The sequence below is a fragment of the Astatotilapia calliptera genome, chromosome 7 (assembly GCF_964374335.1).
Source record: "Astatotilapia calliptera chromosome 7, fAstCal68.1, whole genome shotgun sequence".
In the NCBI taxonomy this organism is placed as follows: domain Eukaryota; kingdom Metazoa; phylum Chordata; class Actinopteri; order Cichliformes; family Cichlidae; genus Astatotilapia; species Astatotilapia calliptera.
The window spans coordinates 43,113,750-43,138,673 of NC_137428.1; the positions used below are offsets into that span (position 1 = coordinate 43,113,750).

Consider the following 24,924-nt stretch of genomic DNA (forward strand, 5'->3'; position numbering starts at 1 on the left):
CCACTGTATCTTTTATAAACAGAAATTAATTCTCCCAATCAATATAGCAGTTATTAGCAAGCAATAGAAAGAATGCAAATTGAATTTTAGTAAAATAAATGTCAAGATGATCATCAACAAAATCTTTTTTCCCCCAACTTAAATCATTTAACTCAAATGTATTATGTGTTACGTCCACCAGCTACAATATAGGATGATCAGCCCAGTTTTGAATGTTAACAGTGGTTAACATTTAATTCAATTCATACAAAGTTCACACACACACACACACACACACACACACAGGACTGAAAGACAGCACAGAGGCACTAATCATGGCAGCACACGAGCTCTGAGCACAAGATCCATAGAGGCTGGGGTCTACCACACCAGGCAAGACCCCAGGTGCAGGCTGCGTAAAGATGCGTAAAGGGTGCAAGATGCTAGCAGGCAGGGCATACAAACTGACGGACAAACTGGTGATGGCTAACTGGGCATAGTAGTGGACAAGCAGAAGAATATGGGCATGTTAATGTGTAGCAAAACCGAATAACAGCAACATCAGGAAGAAGGAACACGAGAAGCTGGAGAAGTACCAAGGGTTTACAGAAGAGCTCAAGAAGATGTGGAGGGTGAAGGTAACAGTGGTCCCAGTGGTAATCAGCACTCGGTGCAGTGACCCCCCAGCTAGGCGAGTGGCAGACCTCAGGACCAACATCTGAAATCTCTGTCCAAAAGAGCGCGGTCCTAGGAACAGCAAAGAGACTGCACAGAAACCTCAAGCTCTCAGGCCTCTGGTGGAGGACCCGAGCTTGAGGGATAGAAGACCACCCACAGGGGTGTGTGTAGGGGACAAGCCATCTAGCTCCTGAGCCACAGGTACCACATAAATGCAGGAATTTATGTTCTATACATTTTGAAGTCATTAACCATGGGTCTGTAAAGGACTCTTTAAAGGTTTCAATATAACAACATAAAATCAAATTTAAAAAGCCCAAACAATGAAACACTCCAAGACTGTCCTGTGACGCAATGTGAGCTACCATATTTTCAGGTTTGAGAACACACTGTCATGCACATCCACGTGGATAGTCCCTGGAGAAACAAGAACAAAAATCTCATTAGCATCAGCCACAGAATCAGGAGTACAGTGAATTAGCACTGCAGTAATGATCCTTGCTTTGTTCTAGTTAAAACTGAAATGCTTCAAAGAGATGGCACCACTGCTGAATGTGAGCTGACATCAAAGCATGGCAAGATAATGATTTCGTATCAAACATCACAGCTCTTATGAAGCTCTATCATCAAAACGCTGACTTATTTTATATTCCAGCTCCGCAAGCAACATTTCTGCTTCTTGATGACTGTTAAATGAAGTTTATCTTCTCAGACACTGAGATCATTATATAAGAAATACCTTGTGCAGGGCTAAAGGGAGTTTGTTTTCAAGTTGGACTAAATCACACTTCACTTTCATGCTGTTTTCTGCTAACTGAAGTCACTTTTCGTGGGTTGTCTCCTCTGCTGAGCCTGGATCAGCAGCTTTATATCTGCATTTGAGTCCCACTGAAGCTCATGTCAGCCTAACGGAGGTTTCAAACGCTGCATTAAGCCTCTGCTGACTGGACGAGCATTTTCCCTCCTAAATTCAAGAGATTCATAAACTTAAATCCCCCTTCCCTTCACACTGTATGCTGGAAGATCTCTGTGGTCAATTTTTGAAGATTATAGTCTATCAAAAGTGCTTTCTGCAAAATCAAATCAAGTGGTTATAAGCAAACACACAGTAATCACTCAAAGTTCTGGATAAACTGTGAAGTACAACTTCAGTAATCCTGCTGATATTTATTTAGACCGCTTTACACCTATTGATCTCTCTGAGGTAGAGATAGTTTTCAAATCATCAACATGTCTATTGGATACTATCCCTGCAAGACTTACTATGTTTAGTAACAGGTTACATACCACAAAGTGGCTGGAATTCTGAAATTACAGAATTACTTAAAAAGTTTTTACTTAATTTAGCTTCCTTAGCTAACTATAGATCTCTAAACTAACTTTGATTTCAAAAGTTCTCGAAGGAGTTGTAAATCAGCTGTGTGATCATTTGCAGAGGAAAGATTTATTTGAAGAATTTCAGTATTTAGATTACATCATAGGACAGGAATAGCACCACTGATTGTTACTAATGATCTACAGTGTATGACAATAAAGTCTTCTCTGTGCGTATCCTGCTAGACTTCAGAATTTAATTTATCTGACAGATTCTTGAAAAAAAGGTCATCTCACTGCTGTGTAGATAATGCCCTAATACACTGCAGGTATGTCTTAAAGATGTAAAGTCTTGAATACAGTGTAATTTTTCCTTTTAAATTGGGGCAAAACTGAGGTTATTGTATTTGGCCCTAAAAGTACAAGACAAAATTGTGTTTGACTAGCTGCTTCGTGTGGAAGGTATTACCTTAGGCTCGAGTAATACTGTGAGGAATCTTGGAGTCATTTTCGACCTGGACTCAGTTAAACAAATGTCTAGGAATGCCTTCTTTCATCATATTTTTTCTGCAACAAATCAAGATTAGAAATATCCTATTTCAGAGTGATACCAAAAAGTAGTTCATGCTTTTGTTACTTCTAGGCTGAACTACCATAATTCCTTATTAACTGATTCCAAAGATTCCCTAAGAAGTCTTCACTGGATCCAAAACACAGCAGTTTTTACTAACTGGTAGGAAAAAAAAGATCATATGCAAATTACCATCCTATTATCATTAATCTAAAAGAGCACTTCTCTCCCAGACTGCAGGCTTATTTGTGGTTCCTAGAGTTTCTCAAAGGTGAACCTGTACCATTATTTAGTTTAGCTGCTATAGGCTGAGGCTGCTGGCGGGAGTTAACGTGATGCACTAAACATTTCTTCTCCGCTTCCCTCTTTTTTCTTTTCCTTCACTGCTATTTTCTTCAATGCCATGTGCCAATGGAGTGCAGAGCAGATACTTGAACTCTACTCCCACAGAGATCAATTATTCTGTCAATAGTATTACATCTATTATATCACGACATTGGTTGTCCGATCCCTTTGTGTACTCTTCCCACACTAAGGGTAATTATGGAGTTCCACAGGGTTTTGTGCTAAGACCAAATTTGTTTACAACATACATGCTTCCCTTAGGCAGTATCATCCGAAGGTATAGCATCCATCCATAAACTGCAGAGATGTCATAACAACATAAGACCTGCATAAGCTCTAATTTTCCAATTAAACTAAGATAAAACTGAGGTTGTTGTACTCAGACATAAAAATCTTAGAAAAATGGCATCTGGAACGTGTGCCAAAAGCCAAAACAACACCAGAAAACACTGCTGGCTAGTAGATATAATATCACTTTTGGTGTGCAAACATGACAATGGCAAGTATAAACTGCAATTGATGTTTCAATTATTGGATGTTATCAAGCTTTGTCTAATCTCTGAAGTTTATTTGTTGTCTCTTTGTGGTCCTCTCTTAACACTTCTCTTTCCCCTCATCCCCAAGTTGCAAGAGACTATTGCTAGTTGGTGTTGCCAGGAGAAAGCTTCTTCTCTCTCAAAAAACCATAGCAACATGGGTTAGGATTGCAAATCAGTTAAAACAGCTCTTACCTCATTCTCATAGTGGTGGAAGGATGTTGAATTGAACTTGCTTTGCAGCACGTCTGTTGTAGATCTGTAAGTGTGTGATTGGGATCATTGTCCTATTGCATGACCCAATGTCGGCCAAGCTTTTTCTGTCGGACAAGAGGCCTAGCATTTCACTGTAAAATGCTTTGGTATACAGAAGAGTTCATAGTCGAGTAACAATGTGTTGCAATGGCTCAGTCATAGTCCAGACCAAGCCTAAATGAACTGAAGCAACATTTTAAAGAAGAGTGGGCCATAAATTACTCCACAATGATGTGCGAGACTGATGAAGTCATACAGAAAATCACATTTACCAGCAATACTTCAGGTTATTGTTGCTAAAGGTGGTCATGCAAGTTATTGAATCTTAGCTACTTAGCTTTGCACACACTGCTTCTGCTTTTTTGTTTCGTTTTTGCAAAATAAATAATAACATGGTATCATGGTGTCAACTTATTGTTCATCTGAAGCTTTATTTATTTAATTTTAAGACTTTGGCCCTAAACTTGGAAAGCGGTTTAGCTAACAAAATGTTTTCATGCTGAATAAGGAAAACTTTAGGTTTTCCATTCAAGAAAGAGAGTTAACGTCAACTCTAAATGAGTTACTGTGACATAACAGACTGTGCAGAGGTAGGAAGTCAGGAGATACAAATCCTCGAAAAAGTAGGGGACTTTTTTTTTTTTTGAAAGAGGTTTACTGCTCATGTTTCATGAGATGTCTTGGATGTTTTTCATCCTCTATAATGACAGTAAACTGTTTTTATACTAAACTTGGTTGTATGACAACTTAGATGGTTTATACTAGACAGTATGGATTTAGTGTAATGGTGGAATTCAGTGAATGAATAAGCATCAATTAAAAATCTTACTAATCTCTGCTACATTTTATGTAACCTAGCTATAACCATAAACACCACAGCCACTGTGCACCAGTCCAACTCACTGTTCTTTACTGTAAATCCATCTCACAGTACAGCAAACAAACCATTTTATCCTGCACTAGCCTGCAGAATATTGTCATGCAACCTTTAAATAACACAGTTAGTCTGCCTCAGTTTGTTTTGCAGCAGGTTTCACAATATGCATAAATATAACTTCATAACATATATATAGATCCAATATCTGATTTTAAAAAAGATCATATTGCATGTAAGGTTTACATTCCCAGTTTATTAAATACCACTGAGCAGCCCTTACCTTTTACTCTAACCTCCCTTCATCCTCTACTGTCTGTCTTTCTTATCTTCTCATCTCTGAGTGAACTGAGCTCTCTTTCTTTTCTCTCCCTGTGAAATACAGCAGCTAAGCCTTCAGCTAGCAAACACACAAACAGTTTGTGCTGTTTGTTGCATTTGGGTTGCATTTGCCACTTAAAAAAAATGTTACTCCCTTTATGGTTGCTGAGTAGGGCTATACTGAAGTACCACACTATGATGCTATAAATTATGCATAAATTAATACTAACGGCACTCCAAAAATCTATAGTCTCCATCTTTATAATGCTGTGACTTTGTGGACAGTTTCCTTGCATAGCAAACATTTACTGTAGATTACTTTAGCAATCATTGTTCAAATAAAAATGATCTCTATAAAGCTTTACACACAGAACAAACTCATCAAGGATCAATCATTTGTTGTGTTGTTTTTGGTCACACAGATGGAAAAATGACAGTTGAAGTTGGATTTTGGAAACAATCTGTTCTGTCTGGTGTTGGACTGTCTTTGTTTTTTTGCATTTTTTGCACATTGTATTCTATGTAGTCCTGTGTTGATTATCTGTTATAGGTCATTTGTTGCACCATGGTCTTGGAGGAATGCTGTGTCGTTTCACTGTGTACTGTACCACTGCACATGGTTGGGATGGCAATAAAGCCATTGACTTGACATTTAAGTGAAGATGAGACTGAAAAGATTTGAAACATGAAGGCTTGAAAACGTATATAATGAAAGCTAATCAAAATGACTCTTTCCTGCCCTCCTGTTTAAATATCATGGTAGGCATTGACATATATTATATTAAAAAATATTACTTGGTCCACTAGATTACTCATTGCCATGGTGAATTGTTTGTGACAAGTTGATTGAATTTACTCTGATCAGCTCTTCTGAAACTGAAAATGCCAATCTCAGAGTTAACCAACTCAGAATTAATTTTTTAACTCTGTTTGTTGAACATGCCTCCCGGAATAGGGCGCTTTGATTTTTAAAAAATATATATTTTGATATATAAAACCATATACTTTCTTTTTAGTTTCTAGATTTAATGCTTCCTTCCAAGTTTTAGAAAATGACAATTTCACCATCAAAGCCTCAAGTGTTGCCTTCAGATTGCAACAGGTCAGTCATAGACAGCAATTAAAAGATCACTTTCTGCACAGAGAATGATAAAAGTTATTTGGCTTAACTACGGGTGATGGAGCTGCTGTTTCTTGAGAGGATTAGAGGAAAATTGAGGAGATTAAGGGATGATAATGATGCCCAACTCTGATCTATTCTGTGGGATTATGGAAATGAAGCGGTTTAAGATGTTTCCTTTCAGCTCAGCCTCATTTTTTTACTCTTCATTTTCTTCCAGATAGTTCTTGCAGCCTTATTTTCATTACAAGTGACACAACAGACTCAACACCGCATTTACTACTTAATGAAAACTTGAAAGCAGCGAGGTTCTAAGGGGTAGGTGGGTGTAAATGAGAGGCCAACTATAATTTGGCCATTTGGCTCTCAACAAAATTTAGTGGTGGGTACCTGTTACCAAACCTCTACCTCCCAACTAAATCAACTTTGGCAGCTTGGGTTCAAGTTTCCTTTACTACAGTCAGACTGTCTAAGCAGTACTATGTACATGAAAAATAAAATGCAAGGGAAGTTGGAGGCTTGATGTGGTGCTAAAACAAGATTGTCATTAATTAATTAATTAATTTAAAAAATCAGTGACCTGCAGCTATAAACCCTATATGCAACTGAAGTAGTTCAATTTGATACTATCAGTGTTAACCTACTGCAAAAAAGTTAGGAGCACTGTGATGCATCACTTTTTCTTTAAACACTGTGCAAGCATTTAGCAACAGAGGAGACCAACTGCTGTAATTGACTTTTTTTATTTTTTTTAATTCTTGCCTGATACATACATAGGCACTTGCCCCGCGATGGATGGATGGATGGATGGTATATACAACAAAGTGGGAGAAGAAGAGTCAAATGGCAATGAGTATTAGACCCAAAAGGTTGATTCTGTTCATCTGGACGTAGCTTTTCCAATGAGAGAAATGTTTTGTCATTCATCCTAATGAATGACAAAACATTTAACATTTTGTCATTCATGAGTGGGCTACGTCCAGATGAACAGAATCGACCTTTTGAGATTTACTTCCCTGGATGATTGAGCATGAATCAAGGCAATGAGCATTAGAGGGGCTCAACCACTCGCAGAAGAAAAATATATGAATGAAAAGATGCAAACTGCATCCTGTTATATTTTCTCTTCTGTCTACAGTAAAAGCCAACAGCTTTCATCCTCATTTTCACTACCACTCAGCAGGATTTCTGGGCAGCTGACATAGACGGGATATAGTTGTTTATGTCTTTATCATGAGCCCATAAGCAGACAGTCACACACTGAATCATGGCCTGGAGCAAGTGGAACAACATGGCAGGTTTTAAACCTCTTACTTCATTCCTCTCTGCAGGTTTATTTATAGTCATCTGCTTCCTTAAGCATCTAAAATGTCCTGAAGCAGCTGACATAACACACACTTTAATACCAATACTGTTTATTTTTTAAAGTCTCTATTTTTTGTGTGCCCAGCGCTGACTTACTAGCAACAAAATGCTCTTAGTCCGACACTAAAGCCTTGCTGACAGCGGGAGGATTTGATGCTGCGGCTTGCACTCAGCAGACAACAATCCAATCAGTTTCTGGTTGGTAATCAAAACTCTATGAATCTGCAACTAAACAGTACTTGCTATCAAATGCTACCATGGCTTTGTTTATGAACAGGGAAGCATCTTGAGGTGACTGTTGTTGTGACTTGGTGCTATGTAAATAAAATGCAGTTGTACTGTGGGTTTGTTAGCTTATTTTGGGGCTCCTACTTTATCTATTCCATGCAAACCTGCTGTTGAAAGCTGTTGTTATGGGAGATATATCTTTCTAGTCCCTATCCCTACTTTCACTGCAGTATTTTATATCACCACATTTTTCTAAGATCTTTAGGGCTGAGTACAGTAGTCTCTGTTTTATCTGCATTTAGAAGCCGGAATTTAAAGGTCATCCAGGTATTTATGTCTATTAGACATTCCTGCAGTTTGACTAATTGGAAAACATTCTAGGTTTTGGCAACTCTATTCTGAAAAACCTGAAGCTAGAGACACAAGCAACCCCAAATCATTGTTGATTGTCTTCCAGAGGAGACACTGAAGGAACTCTGAAACACTGCCAGGGATAACGTACGGTTGCACTGTAACCTTGGTTCTCTGACTGAGAGACTATCTCTCCACTCCGTTACATATTCCATATGTATGGGGTAACTCTTTAAGACACCCTGTGAAGAGACAGTGCAACCGAAACCCCAGCGTGAAAGTGTACAAAACGAACAATGTACAAATGTACATATCAAGGGCATAGATTTGGTTTTGGCATTGGTGGGGACGGCTGATTCAACCACCGAACCCTGCCCTGTTTCTTTTTTTTTTCCTTTTTGTCTTTGCTTCTTGATAATAAAAAAAAGGAGAAATATACTTGCCTACATATGATATTCTACATGCTTTTAAACCATTTAAAATAACAATTCATAGTTTTATATCTGAATTATATAATGTTAAATTACAAAATACATGCAGTCACACATGTGCACCACCAAGTCATCATCCAATTTCACCTGTGATCTTGTATCACCATTACTCTCTGAGCTTTGTGTTGGTTCTTCTGTCACCTGACAAATAGGACATACATGACAATAAGAATAAAATGTGGAGCTGCTTCAGTGTTTCTGTCAAATTGTGCAGATTTTGACCTGTCAGTAATGTTTGTAGGGTGAGTGCATTGTTAGAACAATTTGTGCAAACTGCACTACAACGTGGAATATTTGCAAAATAATGACTAACTCGTGATATTTTGTCTCAAAAATTAACCCTATGAATATGTCAGTACCATTAGGATGAAATTATTGTTTCACCAACATTTTAACGTTAGACATATAATTCTAACAGCCTCTGTAAACTAATATCCTGGCTTGCTCGAGGCTGCCGTTTTCTCTGACAGTTTCAATCAAAATTAGAAATGCTACTCTGGGAGACTGAGATAACGAGTGCTGCCTGTTGTGCTGTTAGTTTCCCAAACACGTTATTCATGGTTACATACAATTTTAGACTGATGTGGGCCAAAGCCTAGCATAGCCTGTAACGTTATTATGACGGACACATTTTATGAGTGAACTTGACTTTACAGGTTTCTTTGAAAAATACTTTCTTATGTCCAGGTTCTTCCTTTTGTCGTGGTCTGGGTGGTTTTCCACAGCATCAGCTCCTCCCCACTGGGTGGAGTCTTTGTTGTTCCTCACCTGATGGCAATCGGACCAGCAGTATTTATGACCGGCGCACTCAACTGGTCTTCGCCAGATTATCTGCCAACTTTAGTCAGTTCTCGGCCTCACGTCCGTTCCTTGGTGACTAATCGTGTGTATTAACCGTATCTCTGTTTTTTTTCGTCAGCCTCTGAAAACCACCTACCAAGCTCTCCTGGATACCAGTTTGCTGCCACCGGTAATCCCTCTCCGTTTTGGAGCTGCCATTTTCTCCTGCCTGCCTCCCTGCCTTGCATGCAGCACCCACCTGGACCTCTCCTGCCTCCCCCCTCCACGCAACCCCCACCTGCAAGCTTGTAAGACAGCTCAGTGTACTATTTTTTAGATTCACTCGCAGCCCTCTGTGGGATTCCCCTGACTGCTCTGTCCTCTGTTTCAGTGCCCGGGCCCGCCACAGTTTTCCCTGCCCAGTACCTGCACCCAGTTATCCCTGCCATCTAGTTTTCACCACAGTATTTTTCTCTCGCCTCAGACATCTAGTTTATGTTCATTGATTCTAGTCTGCACTTTCTGTTAGCCTCTGAGCATTGTAAAAATAAAGTCTCTTTTCGTTACACCTCACCCCTGGCCTCCGGTTTTGAATCTGCGCTTGAGTCCATCCCATGTCCACGGGCCACTGCGCCTGACACCTTTGTGCTGCCATCCTCCTCTCCTCCTTGCAGGTCCTCGCAGCGCAGGCTTGCCGCTGCTAACACTAAACAGAGCTCACTGAAAGGCCCAGCCAATCACATTGGCCATTTTTGTCACATGAGGTAGGACTCCGGTAGAGAACGTAACTCTTTCTGCACCGCTGGGTGAATGAGACGTTGACAGATTGTTTTTTTTTTTTTTAATTGGTTTTGCTTTTCTTTACTCGAAGAGATCAAATTATTGGTGGGGACATGCCCCTTCCGTCCATGCCAAATCTACGCCCTTGGTACATATGTACACACCACCCTGGTCAAGGCCCCGCCAGATGCAAAGGCCGAGCTGGAGGGAGGAGGCATCAGTCTGCCAGACGCAAGACTGGCCTGAGTGACTCCCACAAGACACAAGGTCCACACCTAAACAGCCGCTCATGGTCAGCCTGCAAGACACTAGGCCAAGCGAACAGACAAAGGCTACCTCAGAGGGGCACCCACCACCTCCTCCCCAAAAGAGGGGCTGGCTGCCACATTCAAGCGGTAAAACCTATTAAAGGTGGTAGCCGAGGACCATGATTCCGCCACACCAATGGTAGAGAGAGAGGAGCCCCTCAACAAGAGGTGGCCACCCCATGGGATGAGTGGGCCCGCACTCCTGAGAGAAGGGGAACCCCTGCAGTGGCATAAACCTGCCGGGTTTAAAAGACTGCTTATTTTAGTTAATACTTTGATCTGAAATAAGATTAGTCTTTATCAATCAATTACGTCCCACATGTGTTTAAGGTGGTAGTAATTAAACCAGTATGTAAAAAGCCATCACTTGACCCATCTGTCTTAACTGTAGGTCAGCCTCCAATCTTCATTTTACTTTTAAAAATTCGTGAAAGAGTAGTTGTAAAACAGCTATCTGATCATCCGCAGATGAAAATAGTTTATCTGAAGAGATGGAGTCATGTTTCAGAGCTCATCATTACAAATTACCTTTTTATGGCCTCTGACAGTGGACTGATTTTTCTGCTCCTTCTGCTAGACTTTAGTGCAGTATTCAATACTATTGACCACAATATGTTATTACAGAGATTAGAGCATGCCATAGATACTGAAATTACTACACTGGAGTGGTTTGAATCATATCTGTCTAACAGACTCCAATCCAATTCAAAATCATTCTGATTCGGCACTATATAAATAAAAATGAACTGAATTGAATTAACTACAAGTGCCTTAGTATCTCACAAGCCACTCGGAAACATGATAAAAATTCATGAAGGTTAGCCACGTCCAAATATCTAAAAGAAGTGCTGAGTGGTCAGCTGAAGTGCAGGAATATGATCCAAGCCATCAACGCATACGCCCTACCTGTCATCTGATACCCAGCAGGAGTGATAAACTGGTTACAGGAGTAGACAGATACCACTGATGTCAAGACACAAACACTACTCACATTGAACTGAGACCTCCACCCTCAGTCCAGCATCCTGAAAGCAATTCATGATAACAAAAGGAGCAAAATTTTCACACAGGGCCAGGTGGGTTTAGACAGCTTGTTTCCTTTAATAAATGGCATTACTATTTAAAATAATTTTGTATGTGCTTGGGTTATCTTTGTCTAATATTCAAATTTGTTTGCAAATACTCACGTAATACCTAATATGCCATAATGAGATAGCTGTTCTTTTGTTTTTTGTTTTTTTGAAAAGATAAGATAAGATAAGATAACCTTTATTAGTCCCACACGTGGGAAATGACAACAACAAATAAAAAAATAAGGAAATGCAAAAAAAAGTAAGATGTCTTCATCAGTGATGTTTAGAAGTTCTTATAAATACTACATATTTCAGTGCTGTATTTTAATCTTCTTCTGATAAAAGCTTTGCTGAAAGCAACAGGAGTGAACCAGTCAGGGTCTTTGCTACATTTTAGCCCATTGGGAGATGCTCCGCGTCATACCTGGAAGGGGCGGAGCTGTTTTTCTAAAGATCCCGCGCTGTGCCGAACATGCAGAGTGCGTGAGAAACGCCTGGAGGAAGTAAGAGGCAACTGCGACTGTTGGAAAATTCAACACTGCGCTTTCTTTGCTGTGTTTTTAAAATGTGGGCACGAGCTGTGTTGTGCGCGGTGCTACTATCTGCGCTGTGTCCAGCGGGGAAGACGGAAGCCGAGAGGGACGAGAGAGAAGTGCAGGACTACCACAACTCCAACAGACTGGTAAATCCGAGTGTGGAATATTTACAATATCTAATATTTTAATACACACACACATAAAGGTATTTTGTGATGAAAAGGGGGTTCATACGCTTTGCTTTAATAAAAGTTATATGTCTTTGGATACGATCTGAAATTTCTTCTGTTTAAGTATTTAACATATATACCTCTTCCAAATGTATGCTGGACAAACTTCTTATGCAGAACTGAACCTGTAGTATCAAAATAAAAGCACTCATTCTGTAGTGAAATCTCCATTAGTGTCAGCTTTTTTGATCAAATTTTGGAAACTGTAATAATAATAGGTGGCTAATGTTTTTCATTGCAACAATGAATTTGTAAAATGTAAATAAATTAGTAACTATTTGTTAATTGATGTATAACATTTCTGGTTGCATTATGAAGATTTGCTTATTTTTGTGTTTGACTGATTTGATTGCTCAGAGTTAAGAGGACATTTTCAGCATGAAAAGTATAAATGTATGAGGGTTGTGTTTTTTCATTCAATTAATCAAACAATAAATGAACATTAGATTAGTAAATAATGAAAATTAACCCAAAACATCTTCAGTTAATCTATTTATATTGGCACCAAACTCATAAAAGCTGTCAGGTTCCATGTTCTTCAGTGACACAGTGCAGCATGGTGATTTAAATTGGTTCAAATCTGATTCATCTCTTCTGTGAGTTTGCGCTTCAGCTTTCCCCAAAGCACAAAGATATGCATGTTAAATTAATTGGCTATTTGAAATTGGCAATTGATGTGAGATAGACAAAGTGCTTGAAGTGTATAGAAAAGTGTAAATCTCTATATGAATGTATGGGGGGGGGAGGGGGGATTTGTATGAATTTAGCAGATTATTAAAAAGCTGTTACTGTATTTCAAACCAGATGTCATATCGAACAGAAAAATGTAATCCTTTAGATCTGGCTGCCTAATTAGTCCACTCAATATCCTTTAGTTCCTATAACTGTACTGCTTCTAACTAAGGCAGTACAATTCTAAAAACATGAGCCATAAGACAAGTCAATAATGAGAAATGCTGACAAGTGTCAAGCTGGAGACTTTTTTAATTCTTGTCTTCTTTTGCCTAAATTCAGTTAATACAATTGCTTATTGTTAGTTTTATTATTGACCAATTGATGTTTAAAGCCTTTGTCATAGATGGAGCAATGCTGTTGGACAGAAAATGACAGAATGGCTGGATGACAGTGACTGATGCACTAAAGTGTTCTCCTGTGTTTCCAGGCTTAATTTTGACCACACATTAGCTTCACGTCTGTTGTATTTTTGTTTTTCTCAGCTTGGTGCGCTGCATGAAGTGCTGGAGAGACTGCAAACCAAGAGAATTAATCCCTGGGAGAAGAAGTATGGACAGGTCCCCTCTGTGAGTCACTAACACTATACTCTGATTTAACACTTGTGACAAAAAATGTTTAAAACATTTATAATTTCTCTAAAAGTGTATAACATTCTAAACCTCAGTGCAAAGGTGCTCAAGAATAAAGGTATAACAAAAATGCAATGAAAAAAATCAAAAACAGTAACAGTGCACCAAAGCTGAAGCAGCATTTTACTGTTTTAATGATTAAAGGTATGATTCCCTCTAGAAAAGTGCTTTTCTCGGCATCAGAGATCGTCCTTGCTGTGCCTTTCTTTTTTTTTTTTCTGACAGCAGTTATGAATGACTTCTTTTGGACTGCAAGAAAGCATAAATTAGCAGAATGGTTGTGTTAACGTCTTAGTGATACTTTGTGAATTTTCATTCCATGAAGTCCAGAGTTTGATATTAAAAAGTTATTTGTGTTCACAGTGTGATCTTGGGGAATACTGTGCCATCAGGAAAGGATCTCGGATTGGGAAGATGTGCGACTGCCCCCGAGGAGCTTTCTGCAACTTCTTCCTCCTTAAGTGCTTATGAGCAAATTAAATCATGTCACAAAAGTTTATTTTAAATTGTAGATTTAACCTTTAGAATGGAATGAATCCTTTGTCAATTTTTATGTGAAAACATTTTTGTGCTGCATTAAAGGTGTTTTATCTTGCTTTTAAAAATGTTGTAGAGGTTTGTTTGTTTTTTTTAAATAAAGTACACAGACCTTCTCATAAGTTTTCATACATTGCAAGATGTGTATGTAAAATCCTGACTAATCAGGCAAAAGACAGGAACCCTGTTCAAGCTTGCAGTCCTTGTATCAACACACATATGTAGCATAAATGTAGCCTTTTGGGATCTGTGAGAAGTCATATTTCTTCTGATGATAAAAACCAGAGTCTTGACAAAAAGTGTTGAGGTCATGTAATTTCAAACTATTAATGTTAAACTTAATGAGAAAAAGTAGATCGTAGCACAAACGAAGCAGAAAAATCTTTGGATAGCTTTTCACCGCGTGTTTGTGACATAAACGTTTGACTTGCTTTTCTACAGGTCCTTTGACAGTTATTTTCCAGTCTCCTAACAGTGATGCCATCATGGCTGTCCCCATGATGGTGACCATAACCCAGGCTTAGAAGACACACAGCTATGCAAAATTTTCATTACCTATTTTTTCCCCTCTTTTGTCTAAAGCAGCTGTTTTCAGCCTGTATTGTTTTTACGCTTTTTCTACTAATTTTTGTCAAATCAGCTGCTCTGCTGCCAGTAGACTTTACCCTTTAACCTTTAATACTATCAGGACAAACGTAAAGTTATCATGACTGAAAAGGCTACATCAAATTATGTAACACATAAATATAACAGATTCGATGAAGTTTAAAAAAAAAGGCAATCCACCACAATTTGACAGGAAGCAGCACCTGATCAATGAGAACCATTATTTGTTAGTAAATGTAGAATGGGCTGTTTATTAAAAATGACTTTCAATTGTGTGTCAAAACAATGAAACCAAAGGACAAACATGTTCCTAATATTAAGCAGCCTTGTGTGGCCTCTTCTGTTCCTCCACATAATTACTGGCATGACTCAGTTTAAAAGCATCAAATTTACAGACATAATTGTATTTTCAGCCAATAATTGATGGGGTTTATTTAGTTTCACCCAACTGGCCCTACACTTATGAGAAAAGGATAACTTAACACCTCAAGTTTGGAGAGGGAAAACACATAAAACGGATGTCCACAAATCATCAGTCCTACAGCAGAGCTCTTTGTCCCAAATGGATTTTATTGGGAAGATACTGTACAGAGCTTAGACTCCTCGGGGCTGCTTGAAGTTCATGCCGACAGTAGGTTGGGTGACCTGCAGGTTGGACAGGCTGCCAAAATCCTGAGGGACATAAACAAGACACTGGTTTAAGAACTGATCTGAAAGGAGGTGACTGCAACTCAATATCAACTCAATACTCAATGTCTGAGAGCACCAGGGTCTGACAGGAACAGACAGTCCAGCAAACACAGGGAAGGCTCACATGTTTATATGCCTGTAGTTAATAAATGACCTGGCAACAAAGGCGCCATGATCACCTTTCGATACAGGCTCAAGGGAAATGCAAAAGCAACAGCAAAGTTACACAGCTAGCTGTCTGCGTCTTCTTGATGGAATGGTCCTTCAAATATTTTGGCCTGCTGTGTAGCACGACTACCCGGCTGGTTTGTACTTCAGCTGTGGTGAGTACATTTATATTCACTTATTACCAGGCATGTGTGGCTGCACCAGCATAAACACTCATGGTTTTTTTTTAAATGCTGTGTCCTGAAATAAATACGTGATGTGAAGGTTTTAATATAGTGATGTTAAACAAAATGGGTGGGGGATCTAACAGCATCACATGAACAACAACACACTTGACAAAAACTGCCAAAATCAGTGTGAAAAACTAAGTACACCCCCATGATTCCCAATCAGGTTGAGGTTTGAACTTTGACTAGGCCATAGTTCCCTTCTTTCGCTGCATCTCTGTTGGAGATTTGCCCCTGTCCCGTTTCCTGACCAAAGCTGATCATTTTGATATACAGAGTACAACAAGACGTCCTGTGGCTGCAAAAGCAGCTCATATCACTGGTCTCCTCTGTCCATGGGGCGTAGTTTTAGAAGTGTGTGGTTTATCAAAGCCAAGTAAAAGCATTTGTTGATAAATGACCGAAAAGAGAAATCACTACCTTCATCTGTTACACATTTACCGATTTATTTCAGCATCGTGTAATTATTTGTCTTCAAACAACAGGCCTAACACAGTTCCCTTGTACATTTTAAGTAGTAATACTATTTTTACTTCATAACAGTGAAAAACTTATTGTTAAAATTATTTAACATGAACACTTAAATTTATCATGTAAACATGCCAGATTTAACCAGAGACTCATTTTCATCTGCAATCCCTGGAAGGCTGATGGTGTTTACAGACAGAACAGAGCGTTTGTCCTGGAAGTCCTTCAGTATTTTTTAATTATACTGCTATCAATTTTAACATTTACATGCTATCTGAGGCCCGTGGAATCTAAGGTGCAGGGTTTGTTTGGTTTTTCAGTTTATCTGAACACTGCATTGTCTGACATTGGGCTGAATTTGCTGGGGTGTCCACTCCCAAGAAGGTCGGCAACTGTCTTGAATTAGAAACCGCTTTAGTTACCAAATACATGTGCACGTGCATGGAACTGGATTTGGGCTATTTCTTTGCCTGTAGTGTACATAACAGAGTAGACAACAGCACATATAGCATACTTATATGTGTTTAAAAAAAAAGAGGAAAAAACACATGTCCCATTATCTAATTTTTTTTCTGTCTACGACATTTCAAAACAAGTTTTAAGGGCATGCTGCACTTTGACTCTCTGGTTTGAGTGGCTGTTTTTAAAAGCTCCCTTCTTGCTGCTGGAATCGGACCGTTACAAGCTCAGGTTGATTCTAGTAAAATCCTTTACCTGGAAATTCTGCCATTTAAAAGCTGAACACAGGGACAGAGGCAAATATGTCCCAACAAACTGATTTCAGCCATTTAAATGCTTCTGTGCTTTAAATAAAATCTTCTGGTTTAAAAGGCCTGAACAGCAACCTCCACTCTGACAGTAACACTGGTTACACAACAACTGCCAGTTTTAATGAAACACTAAAATGGATCAAAGTGTTCTGAAGTTTTCAAACCCTCTGGTTCCTCTGAAGGCGATTCGTGACCTCCCTTGATGTTGCTTGATGAGATGTGCCTTCCTACAACTCCTCTCTAGAACTACACAAACTTTTTCTAAAGAGCTCCACTGGCTGGATACAATTCAACACTCAAACTCCATTAACTCCAACCATTTTTTTTATTTCCCAACTCAAGACCAATTGCTGTTATCATTAACAAGATTAGATGCCTGTGTCTGATCTAAGTCATTCCACCATTAAACATCTAACAAATCAGCTTCCTATTTCTGTCATTACCTTTGTGAGCCTGTTGCTTTTACATCTTTTTATTTTCATTTGTAGTTGGAACATGCCTTTAAATTCTAAGATTTATGTCTGATCACATAATTTTTCAGTAGTTTGTTTTTGTGTTTAAAACACGGCACACAGAGGATTCAATTTGTGAGAGGATTTGTTTACAGTATAACAGACCCTTTATTTTAATCAGTTAATACATTAACCGCTAAGCCCCAGCAGAGTAAGATGAAATTAAGTACCGCAAAAACTGTACTTGTTCTGTCCTGTTACAGAAAGACTTACCAGCAGCTTCAGCATCTCCTTGGTGTCGGGATCAACTTCAATCAGCTCCTGGTCCAAAGCAGACACCTGGACAGATAAACACACAGGAATCACATTAGCCATCACTACATTCTTCATTTCCGGTTAATACTTGTACTACATATCGTACTGTGTATGACTGTGTACGTGACAAATAAAATTTGAATTTGAATTTATCCCACACCTCAGTTATTTCCACAGTTGCAAAGTAACACCATATTATTTTGTTTACTTATATCCATCTGTTGTGTTTAAAAAAATTGTACGAGTGCACAAAAAGAACAGAAAGTCCTTCAAAACTCAAGAAAATTTGTATGTGTTGTTTTTTTCTGCATTGTGAATCACCTGCCTACAGACCATAATCACAAAACAACTGGTAGAAAGAAAGGTGTTCGGTTCAGGCAGACTACCAGGACACAAAAAACACATAACAGGCACAATTTGGTTTAATGTGTCCAAAAGCCCCATCAGGGCTGGACACTCGACTGTTCCAGCTCCTGACCATGTTTGCACTTCTGAGATCACCTGTGGATAAACTGGTTGAAGCAAACACTCACAAATATATAGCTCTGTCTTGCAGCCAGTAACAAAATGTATGAAGCCAGTGGTACAAAACTACAGTTTTATTCAAATTTGCAACGTAGATGCACGCATACTGAAATATTGGCACACTACAATGCAGACTTTTTTTATTTGCCTTTTTTTATTTTATTTTCTACTTTGTACATTCTCTGCTACTACTCTGCTCTATTACTGTTAAGCTCAACTATTTCTCCAATAGATGAAACAAATCAAAACCCAAACGCCAGATGGAGTGAAGAAACTTTCTAATCCTAATCAAATGTTAATGGGTAAAAAGGAAATCAACAGCTTCAAACACAAACAGATAGGGATGCTATAAAACATGGATGTAGATTCCAGGATAGGGAAGATTAAGCCAATGTGGAAATATCGCCAACCTGCATTCTATCTGAGAGCCACCAGATGGCATAAGCTGTGGTTGCAAAGAGGCTCCAGATTCTAAAGAATCCTTTTATCTTGGCCTCTGTCCTGTGGAGTTTATGGTCTTAGTCTCTTAATCTGTATTACAATAAATAAAAGAAACGGTCTGCAGTGCTCACGCAGAGCAACTTTCAAGTGTCTTTCTTTTACTGCCTTCAACAGGCATCGTTACATATGTCTGGAAAAATGTTTGTTTAGAAATTAGAATAATTGTATTACTCTAGAGTGATTGTTGCAAACAGATTGAATTTAAGTGCCAATTTGATTCGCACAATCCAAAACTGATTCCATCTTATTGCCATTTTATCCCCATCTTGATGCACTAATATTCCTTCGAAAACAGAACCTGACTGGGAGTGATCTCAGACCTGATAATATTTTTAAAGGGACCAATTCAAAGGCAGGAAAATCACGAGTTGATTGGTCATGGTCACAATAATTATGGTTGTGCCGTAGTTTCCAACCACTGGTATCCCTAGTGCAACTGTAGCCTTACAGGCTTGTGGGATGAGTTTTGTGCAGCATGTTGAGGTGCCTGGAACAATAATTGAGATCCATCATACAGTTTACATGCAACACATTAATATTTATAAATGTGAAACAGTTTGATGTTTTACACAATTAAATGTCAAATTTAGAAATCCATGAGTTTAAAAGTGCAATTAAATTGATCTTCAGAAAAATTAGACTTATTAAAATGTACTCATTCCACTCCTTTACCCAAAATAATATCCAAGCTTTTGCTTTATTTCTTAACATTTGTTTAAAAAAATAAATGTGCCAAATTTGCCAAAAGAAAAGAAGTTTACTAAGGTAAACTGGAGCAGTTGGCAATTATAACGACAATACTGTAACACTACAGCCATATTTTCTTTAAAAAAAAAAAAGTCAGTGGTTCCCCTCAAAGCTGTGTATTTGTAGTTTTAATTGTGAAGACTTAGCACAATTTAACCCCACATTTCACAATAACTAAAATTGTTTCAAAAACACTCTTAAAAACAGACTTATGTTTTAGGCTAATAATGCACAGATTTGGCTATTATTCTGTGCCTGACCCATTTAATCAATCACATAAGCTACCAGACCTCAGTATCAATGGCCTGCTGATGCACTCTTGATGCTTTTCAGCTCTATATTGCAGCAAATAAATCCACACATTCACAAATAAAAATAATGGGGACAAACAGTGATCTGTGCACTCTGCTGACACCCTTCTTCATCTGTATGCACAATGAAAATTACTGATGCAGCAATTTAGCCATTCATTCTTCACTTTTTATCTAGTTGTATATTGCTGTAATATTGTATGATTACAATAGACTTGCCCAGCACATGAACCCTGTAGTACCATGTACGTTTAGTTACGTGACCACTTGTGGATCAGGCTCAAACTTCAGTCAACAATCAGCAGATCGTTCAGCACTAGGGCTGGGCCATATTATACCGTTCACGGTAATACCGGTATAATGTTAGGCAACTATAGGAAAATGAAATATCGCGATAGAATATGAGTAAAACGCGCATGCGCAGTGCCTTTGTTTTCATACGCACATGGCCGATTGTTGAGTGAAACAGATGAACCAGAATTGGTTTGTAAAAAACGGTGCAACTTCAGTGATGTGGAACTGGTTTGGTGTTTGTCCGTCAGATACACAACAAAGCACATTTTTTTGCAGAACATGCAAGCGGCCGTCGTTATTGTCCTATTTGTCGGACTAAGATGCTCTTAAATCTGGGAGTAATCTGGGTCCTAAACTCCGTATCGTTCAGGTCAAACGAACACTGCAGCATCACTGAGAGTTTAAAAACTGTCTAAATTCTTTCATCTTTAATAAAACGATCAGAATTGCTGCTTTACCAGGTGTAACTATGAAGTTTAACTTCCAGGCATCCATGAAAACAAAATTTATTACATTTAACGGAGTTAGAAGTTAGCAGGAAGCTAGCGGAAGTTAGCTCGCTAGTTTCGCTAGTTACCTAAGCATGATATTGCATGTTCTGACTGAGAGATTTCTGAAAAAATTCAAACGTACAGCTCTGCTATCACTTCCAACATAAATGAAGACAGGAAACTAAACAGCAGTGACGTTTCAGTCAGGAGAACAACTGAGATAATTCATCCACAATACGAGGTTAGTCATTAATATACTGCAACAACATGGGAATAGAGCAGCTGCCAGAGAATTCAACATTAATGAATCAATGGTACAGAAGTGGAGGAAGCAAGAAGAATGAGTTTAATAAAGTTTGATTTATCTGACTGCTTTGTTTCGATTAATGTGCCTTATAATCCCGTGCACCTTATGGTCCGAAAAATACGTACTGCACACTGCAGTTTAATGTTGCAAAGCACCTCTTTTTAACTTCAGTGGATATTATACATGGTTATGCTCAGGATATGTCAGCCCATTTCTACTGGAAATGCCTTTTGGTTAAACTTTCAGCAAGGAATTTGCATTTGCACCGTTATTTCATTTTTATAAAGCTTTAATGTACATAAAAACCAGCTTCTTGTTTAAGTGAAAATAAATGGAAGGTTGTCTTTTTGCGCTAGTAATGTTGTGGAGTTGTATTTTGTCTCGCATCAATTATATCGTCAGTTATATCGTTATCGCAAATTTTCAAATATATATCGTGATAAATATTTTTGGCCATATCGCCCTGCTCTATTCAGCACCTCTCACCACAACATTTACAAACACATCTATGGCAAAATTAGAAAAAGATACAACAGGAACTATACTAATGGTCCCAGTGGTTCCGGTAGCATGCTACCAGAATCAACAAGTTTTACAAGAGCAGATTCACTGCTTTTACCCGGTCTGGTATAACAAACACAGTGATGCGTTCACTGACCTCTGGTACATAGTTGTCTCTCCTCTCTCTCTCTTCCTCCTGCAGTTTGATGGAGATTCCTCTGACTGGACCCCTCTGAATCCTCTTCATCAGATGTGTTACATACCTACAAGTGGAGCAACGCACACAAAGTTGTCATCACATGGAACTGCCATGATAATACCATAGAAATTTGTACATATTATAGAAATGTCATGTAGGGACATGGTTACTATAGCAACACCATATGTTAAGATTCCCAAATGCATCGAGACAAGCCTGGGCTTGTCTGAGACCAAGAGCCAGGTGCCAAGGCACCAGTATACCCTCCATACTGGTTGCTTTGCTGCCGCAACATCATTACAGTCACTTCTATTTGTGCCATATAAGCACTGATATAGAAAGAGAAGAAATCAAAACCAGAAGCAAAGACACTGCCCAGTGTTTTTTTCCCCTCTCACAAACTCAGGTTTTCAAACTGTGCAACATCTCCCTCATACATCTGTGAATCTCTACGCTTCTGTAGTGAATACCATTAAAATGGCGGTAAAAACGGACACGATCATATCCTGGTGTCTTCAATCCGGCTGCAGCAGCCACGGTGCAACACGCCAGGCTACAAAAATAGATAACTGTAGGTGGTGTACGACACAAAAACAGCAGCCCACACCAACAGTTATGACCTTTTTTTTTTTTTTGCACGTGGTGAGCATACAAACATCACCAGTCTCTGATGATGTATTTTCATGAAATACCACTATAATTTTGAGGCTTTTTAAACCCACCTCTAATCTAAAAACACTGATGGTTTTGGAGTGTGTTTTGGTACAAAAGTGACTTAAAAAAATGATGAAATAAATGCTAACTCTGCTGCGAACTCAGATTCCACACCACAGGCCTTCCATCAATATCTGCCTACTTAACAGAAAAATGTATTTATTTAATTAATGTCTACCATCCCAGGAATTGTTTGCATGTCTTAGAGCACCAGGGTCTGATAGGAATTGGCAGTCCTTCAAACACGGGAAAGGCTCAAAGGTTTATCTTCCTGTAATTTTTAATGACCAGGCAACATAGACGCCATGATCACCTTTCGATACAGGATGGCAGATAAGCAAGACAAATTTGTGGTTGTGGGCTCCACTTTGCAATAGACAACTCACCCAGCGATCTTGTTGCGGAGCTTCTTGCTGGGGATGATGGCTATTTCTTCGCACACCCTCTTGTTGGTGTGGAAGTCATTTCCCAGCCGGGTGTAGTATTTTTCGATGATGACCCTGGCAGCCTTTTTCACCGTCTTGGTCCTGACTCGTCCCTGCATGAAGAGAACATGTTTACTCGTTACTCCTAGCATTTGGGTAAACTATCGGAACAGTCATTCTGGCACCATTTCTTTAAAAAACATCCGTTTGCCACCATGAGTGGAATCTAAATCCTATTTTAGGCCTGGCCAATCTGCAGGCAACTCCCTACCTGCAGGCTGACCAGGTCAAAGCTGTGGCTGTCCTTGATGTTATATGGCTGATTTTGCACACAACCTCCATTTCCATCATCTTGGACTGTACCAGGCAATGCTAGTCCTTGTTCTGCTCTGCAACGTCAGTGAGCTCCGTGTAGAAGCACATTAAGCAGTTTTCCTCCTGCTGCAGGTTCTGGCTGGAGCGGTCCTCCTGATCACAGTGGGTCTCCTGCACAGCAGAACAAGGACTAAAGGCATCAGCTGCTGCCCAAAATGGTAGAGTTGGAGTCCATCTGACTGGAAGATTACACTAAATGAACAAGCGGCTAAATGAATTCCTGGACGAATACACCGAAGACATAAAGAACCAATTTTACAAATAGGATGAAGAGGCCGAGGTAAACGTACCAACATCCCAAAGTAGTATTGAATTGAATAAGGTTTGTGAATTATTATTATTGATAGCACCATCTATATTTGTTTCTTAGAGCCTTATGTGAGCCTGTGCTAATTTTGTTAGTTTTATCTTGTTAATGTTTAATATTATACATTTTTGCCTCTGGGTTGCTCTAACTTCCTTGGAATAAAGTTTACCCTTAAACTTGTGTGTCAGACGTTGTTTTTGGATTAATGTGGTGAAGTTTTGTCGCGCCACATAACATCTTCAGTATTCTGAAATCACTTGACCGAAGCACTGTGCGGCTGAAGACAAGCTCCCAACTAGATCAGGGACTGCAGCCTCCAGAGCAGCATTAGCTTCCTCAACGACACACAAGCTAACACCTGAGTTGGCCACCAAGCTAAGGTGAGCTATACTTTTCGGCAATTTAACCATTTTAACGGTTCGTGAACAAACAAATACCGCCTAGGTTGTTCTGTCAGTCCTCTCGATATTAACCGATAAAAACCCGAACAAGCATCGCGGCTCATTCAGCCGGTCGCTCCGTCAGCAGCAGCGTTACAGAAGCGCCGATAAAAAGTCGCGTTCGTATCATCTAACGTCAATACAGCGGCCACAAGGAAAGATTATTGATCTGCTGCTTATTGGTAAGGTTAAACGGAATACAAAACATTTTAAACGACAGGATTAGAACAGATAGTGTAGGTAGTCATATAAAAAACACCCACCATGTTGGATCGGCCCTGGTAAAAGAGAACAAGCACACTTCCGGTGGAAGCTTGAATCCTCGGGCGGAAGTTGAAAACAGAAACGTTCTGTCCCTGCAGCGACCCCTCCGACCGTAAGCTAAACAACAACCTCCAACATGCACGTCTCTACAACAGACAAAAAACGCTTTCTTAAAATTTTGTGTTGTTTACCAGCTTTTCTCCTCACTGCCCTGCCATGCTGTTTGTAAGTCAGAAATTTTCAGCGTGTGATCTTGAAGATGTTTCCATATATGAAAGAGAAATATGCATCTACAGGCGAAACAGAAAGTAATAGAAGAGAAAATGAGGAGAACTCAACTGTTTCTTTGACACTTGGTTTGATAAACTTACTACGTTAATGAAAGCGGTAAAATGGTGGGAAAAATCACAAGACCACAAGGCCAAAGCTGAAGAGGAAAACAACGTTTGATTGTGTATTGTTGGTTAAGGTTACAGTGGGGCAAAAAAGTATTTAGTCAGCCACCGATTGTGCAAGTTCCCCCACTTAAAATGATGACAGAGGTCAGTAATTTGCACCAGAGGTACACTTCAACTGTGAGAGACAGAATGTGAAAAAAAAAATCCATGAATTCACATGGTAGGATTTGTAAAGAATTTATTCGTAAATTAGGGTGGAAAATAAGTATTTGGTCACCTCAAACAAGGAAAATCTCTGGCTCTCACAGACCTGTAACGTCTTCTGTAAGACGCTTTTCTGTCCCCCACTCGTTACCTGTATGAATGGCACCTGTTTGAACTCATCATCTGTAT

The 24,924-nt window shown here is 39.1% G+C and overlaps 2 protein-coding genes, 1 long non-coding RNA gene and 2 other non-coding genes across 6 annotated transcripts; 2 read left to right on the top strand and 3 right to left on the bottom strand.

The window, feature by feature from the left end:
• Nucleotides 1-9,374: 9,374 nt before the first annotated feature.
• On the top strand, nucleotides 9,375-9,781 carry LOC145429750 (uncharacterized). Its single transcript, XR_013910038.1, has 2 exons — nucleotides 9,375-9,516; nucleotides 9,600-9,781. It is a non-coding gene; the product is annotated as an uncharacterized LOC145429750 (long non-coding RNA).
• A 1,985-nt stretch (nucleotides 9,782-11,766) lies between these two features.
• LOC113026273 (niq CART3-like) lies at nucleotides 11,767-14,104 on the top strand. Its single transcript, XM_026174851.2, has 3 exons — nucleotides 11,767-12,051; nucleotides 13,353-13,436; nucleotides 13,863-14,104. The coding sequence occupies exons 1-3, from the start codon at nucleotides 11,935-11,937 to the stop codon at nucleotides 13,968-13,970; spliced, it is 309 nt and encodes a 102-aa protein (XP_026030636.1). The 5' UTR covers nucleotides 11,767-11,934; the 3' UTR covers nucleotides 13,971-14,104.
• Nucleotides 14,105-15,192: 1,088 nt separating this feature from the next.
• LOC113026272 (small ribosomal subunit protein eS17) lies at nucleotides 15,193-24,263 on the bottom strand. Of its 2 annotated transcripts, XM_026174850.2 has the most exons (5): nucleotides 24,133-24,263; nucleotides 22,709-22,860; nucleotides 21,567-21,672; nucleotides 17,691-17,756; nucleotides 15,193-15,314 (listed from the first exon to the last, which is right to left on the bottom strand). In XM_026174850.2, the coding sequence occupies exons 1-5, from the start codon at nucleotides 24,133-24,135 to the stop codon at nucleotides 15,237-15,239; spliced, it is 405 nt and encodes a 134-aa protein (XP_026030635.1). In that variant the 5' UTR covers nucleotides 24,136-24,263; the 3' UTR covers nucleotides 15,193-15,236. The 2 variants fall into 2 exon arrangements, with proteins under 2 accessions (XP_026030635.1, XP_026030634.1); XM_026174849.2 differs by lacking the exon at nucleotides 24,133-24,263 and having other exon boundaries at nucleotides 22,709-22,866.
• LOC113027522 (small nucleolar RNA SNORA71) lies at nucleotides 15,396-15,525 on the bottom strand. The gene has a single exon (XR_003273082.1). It is a non-coding gene; the product is annotated as a small nucleolar RNA SNORA71 (small nucleolar RNA).
• Nucleotides 22,521-22,649, bottom strand: LOC113027521 (small nucleolar RNA SNORA71). Its single transcript, XR_003273081.1, has one exon. It is a non-coding gene; the product is annotated as a small nucleolar RNA SNORA71 (small nucleolar RNA).
• Nucleotides 24,264-24,924: the final 661 nt, after the last annotated feature.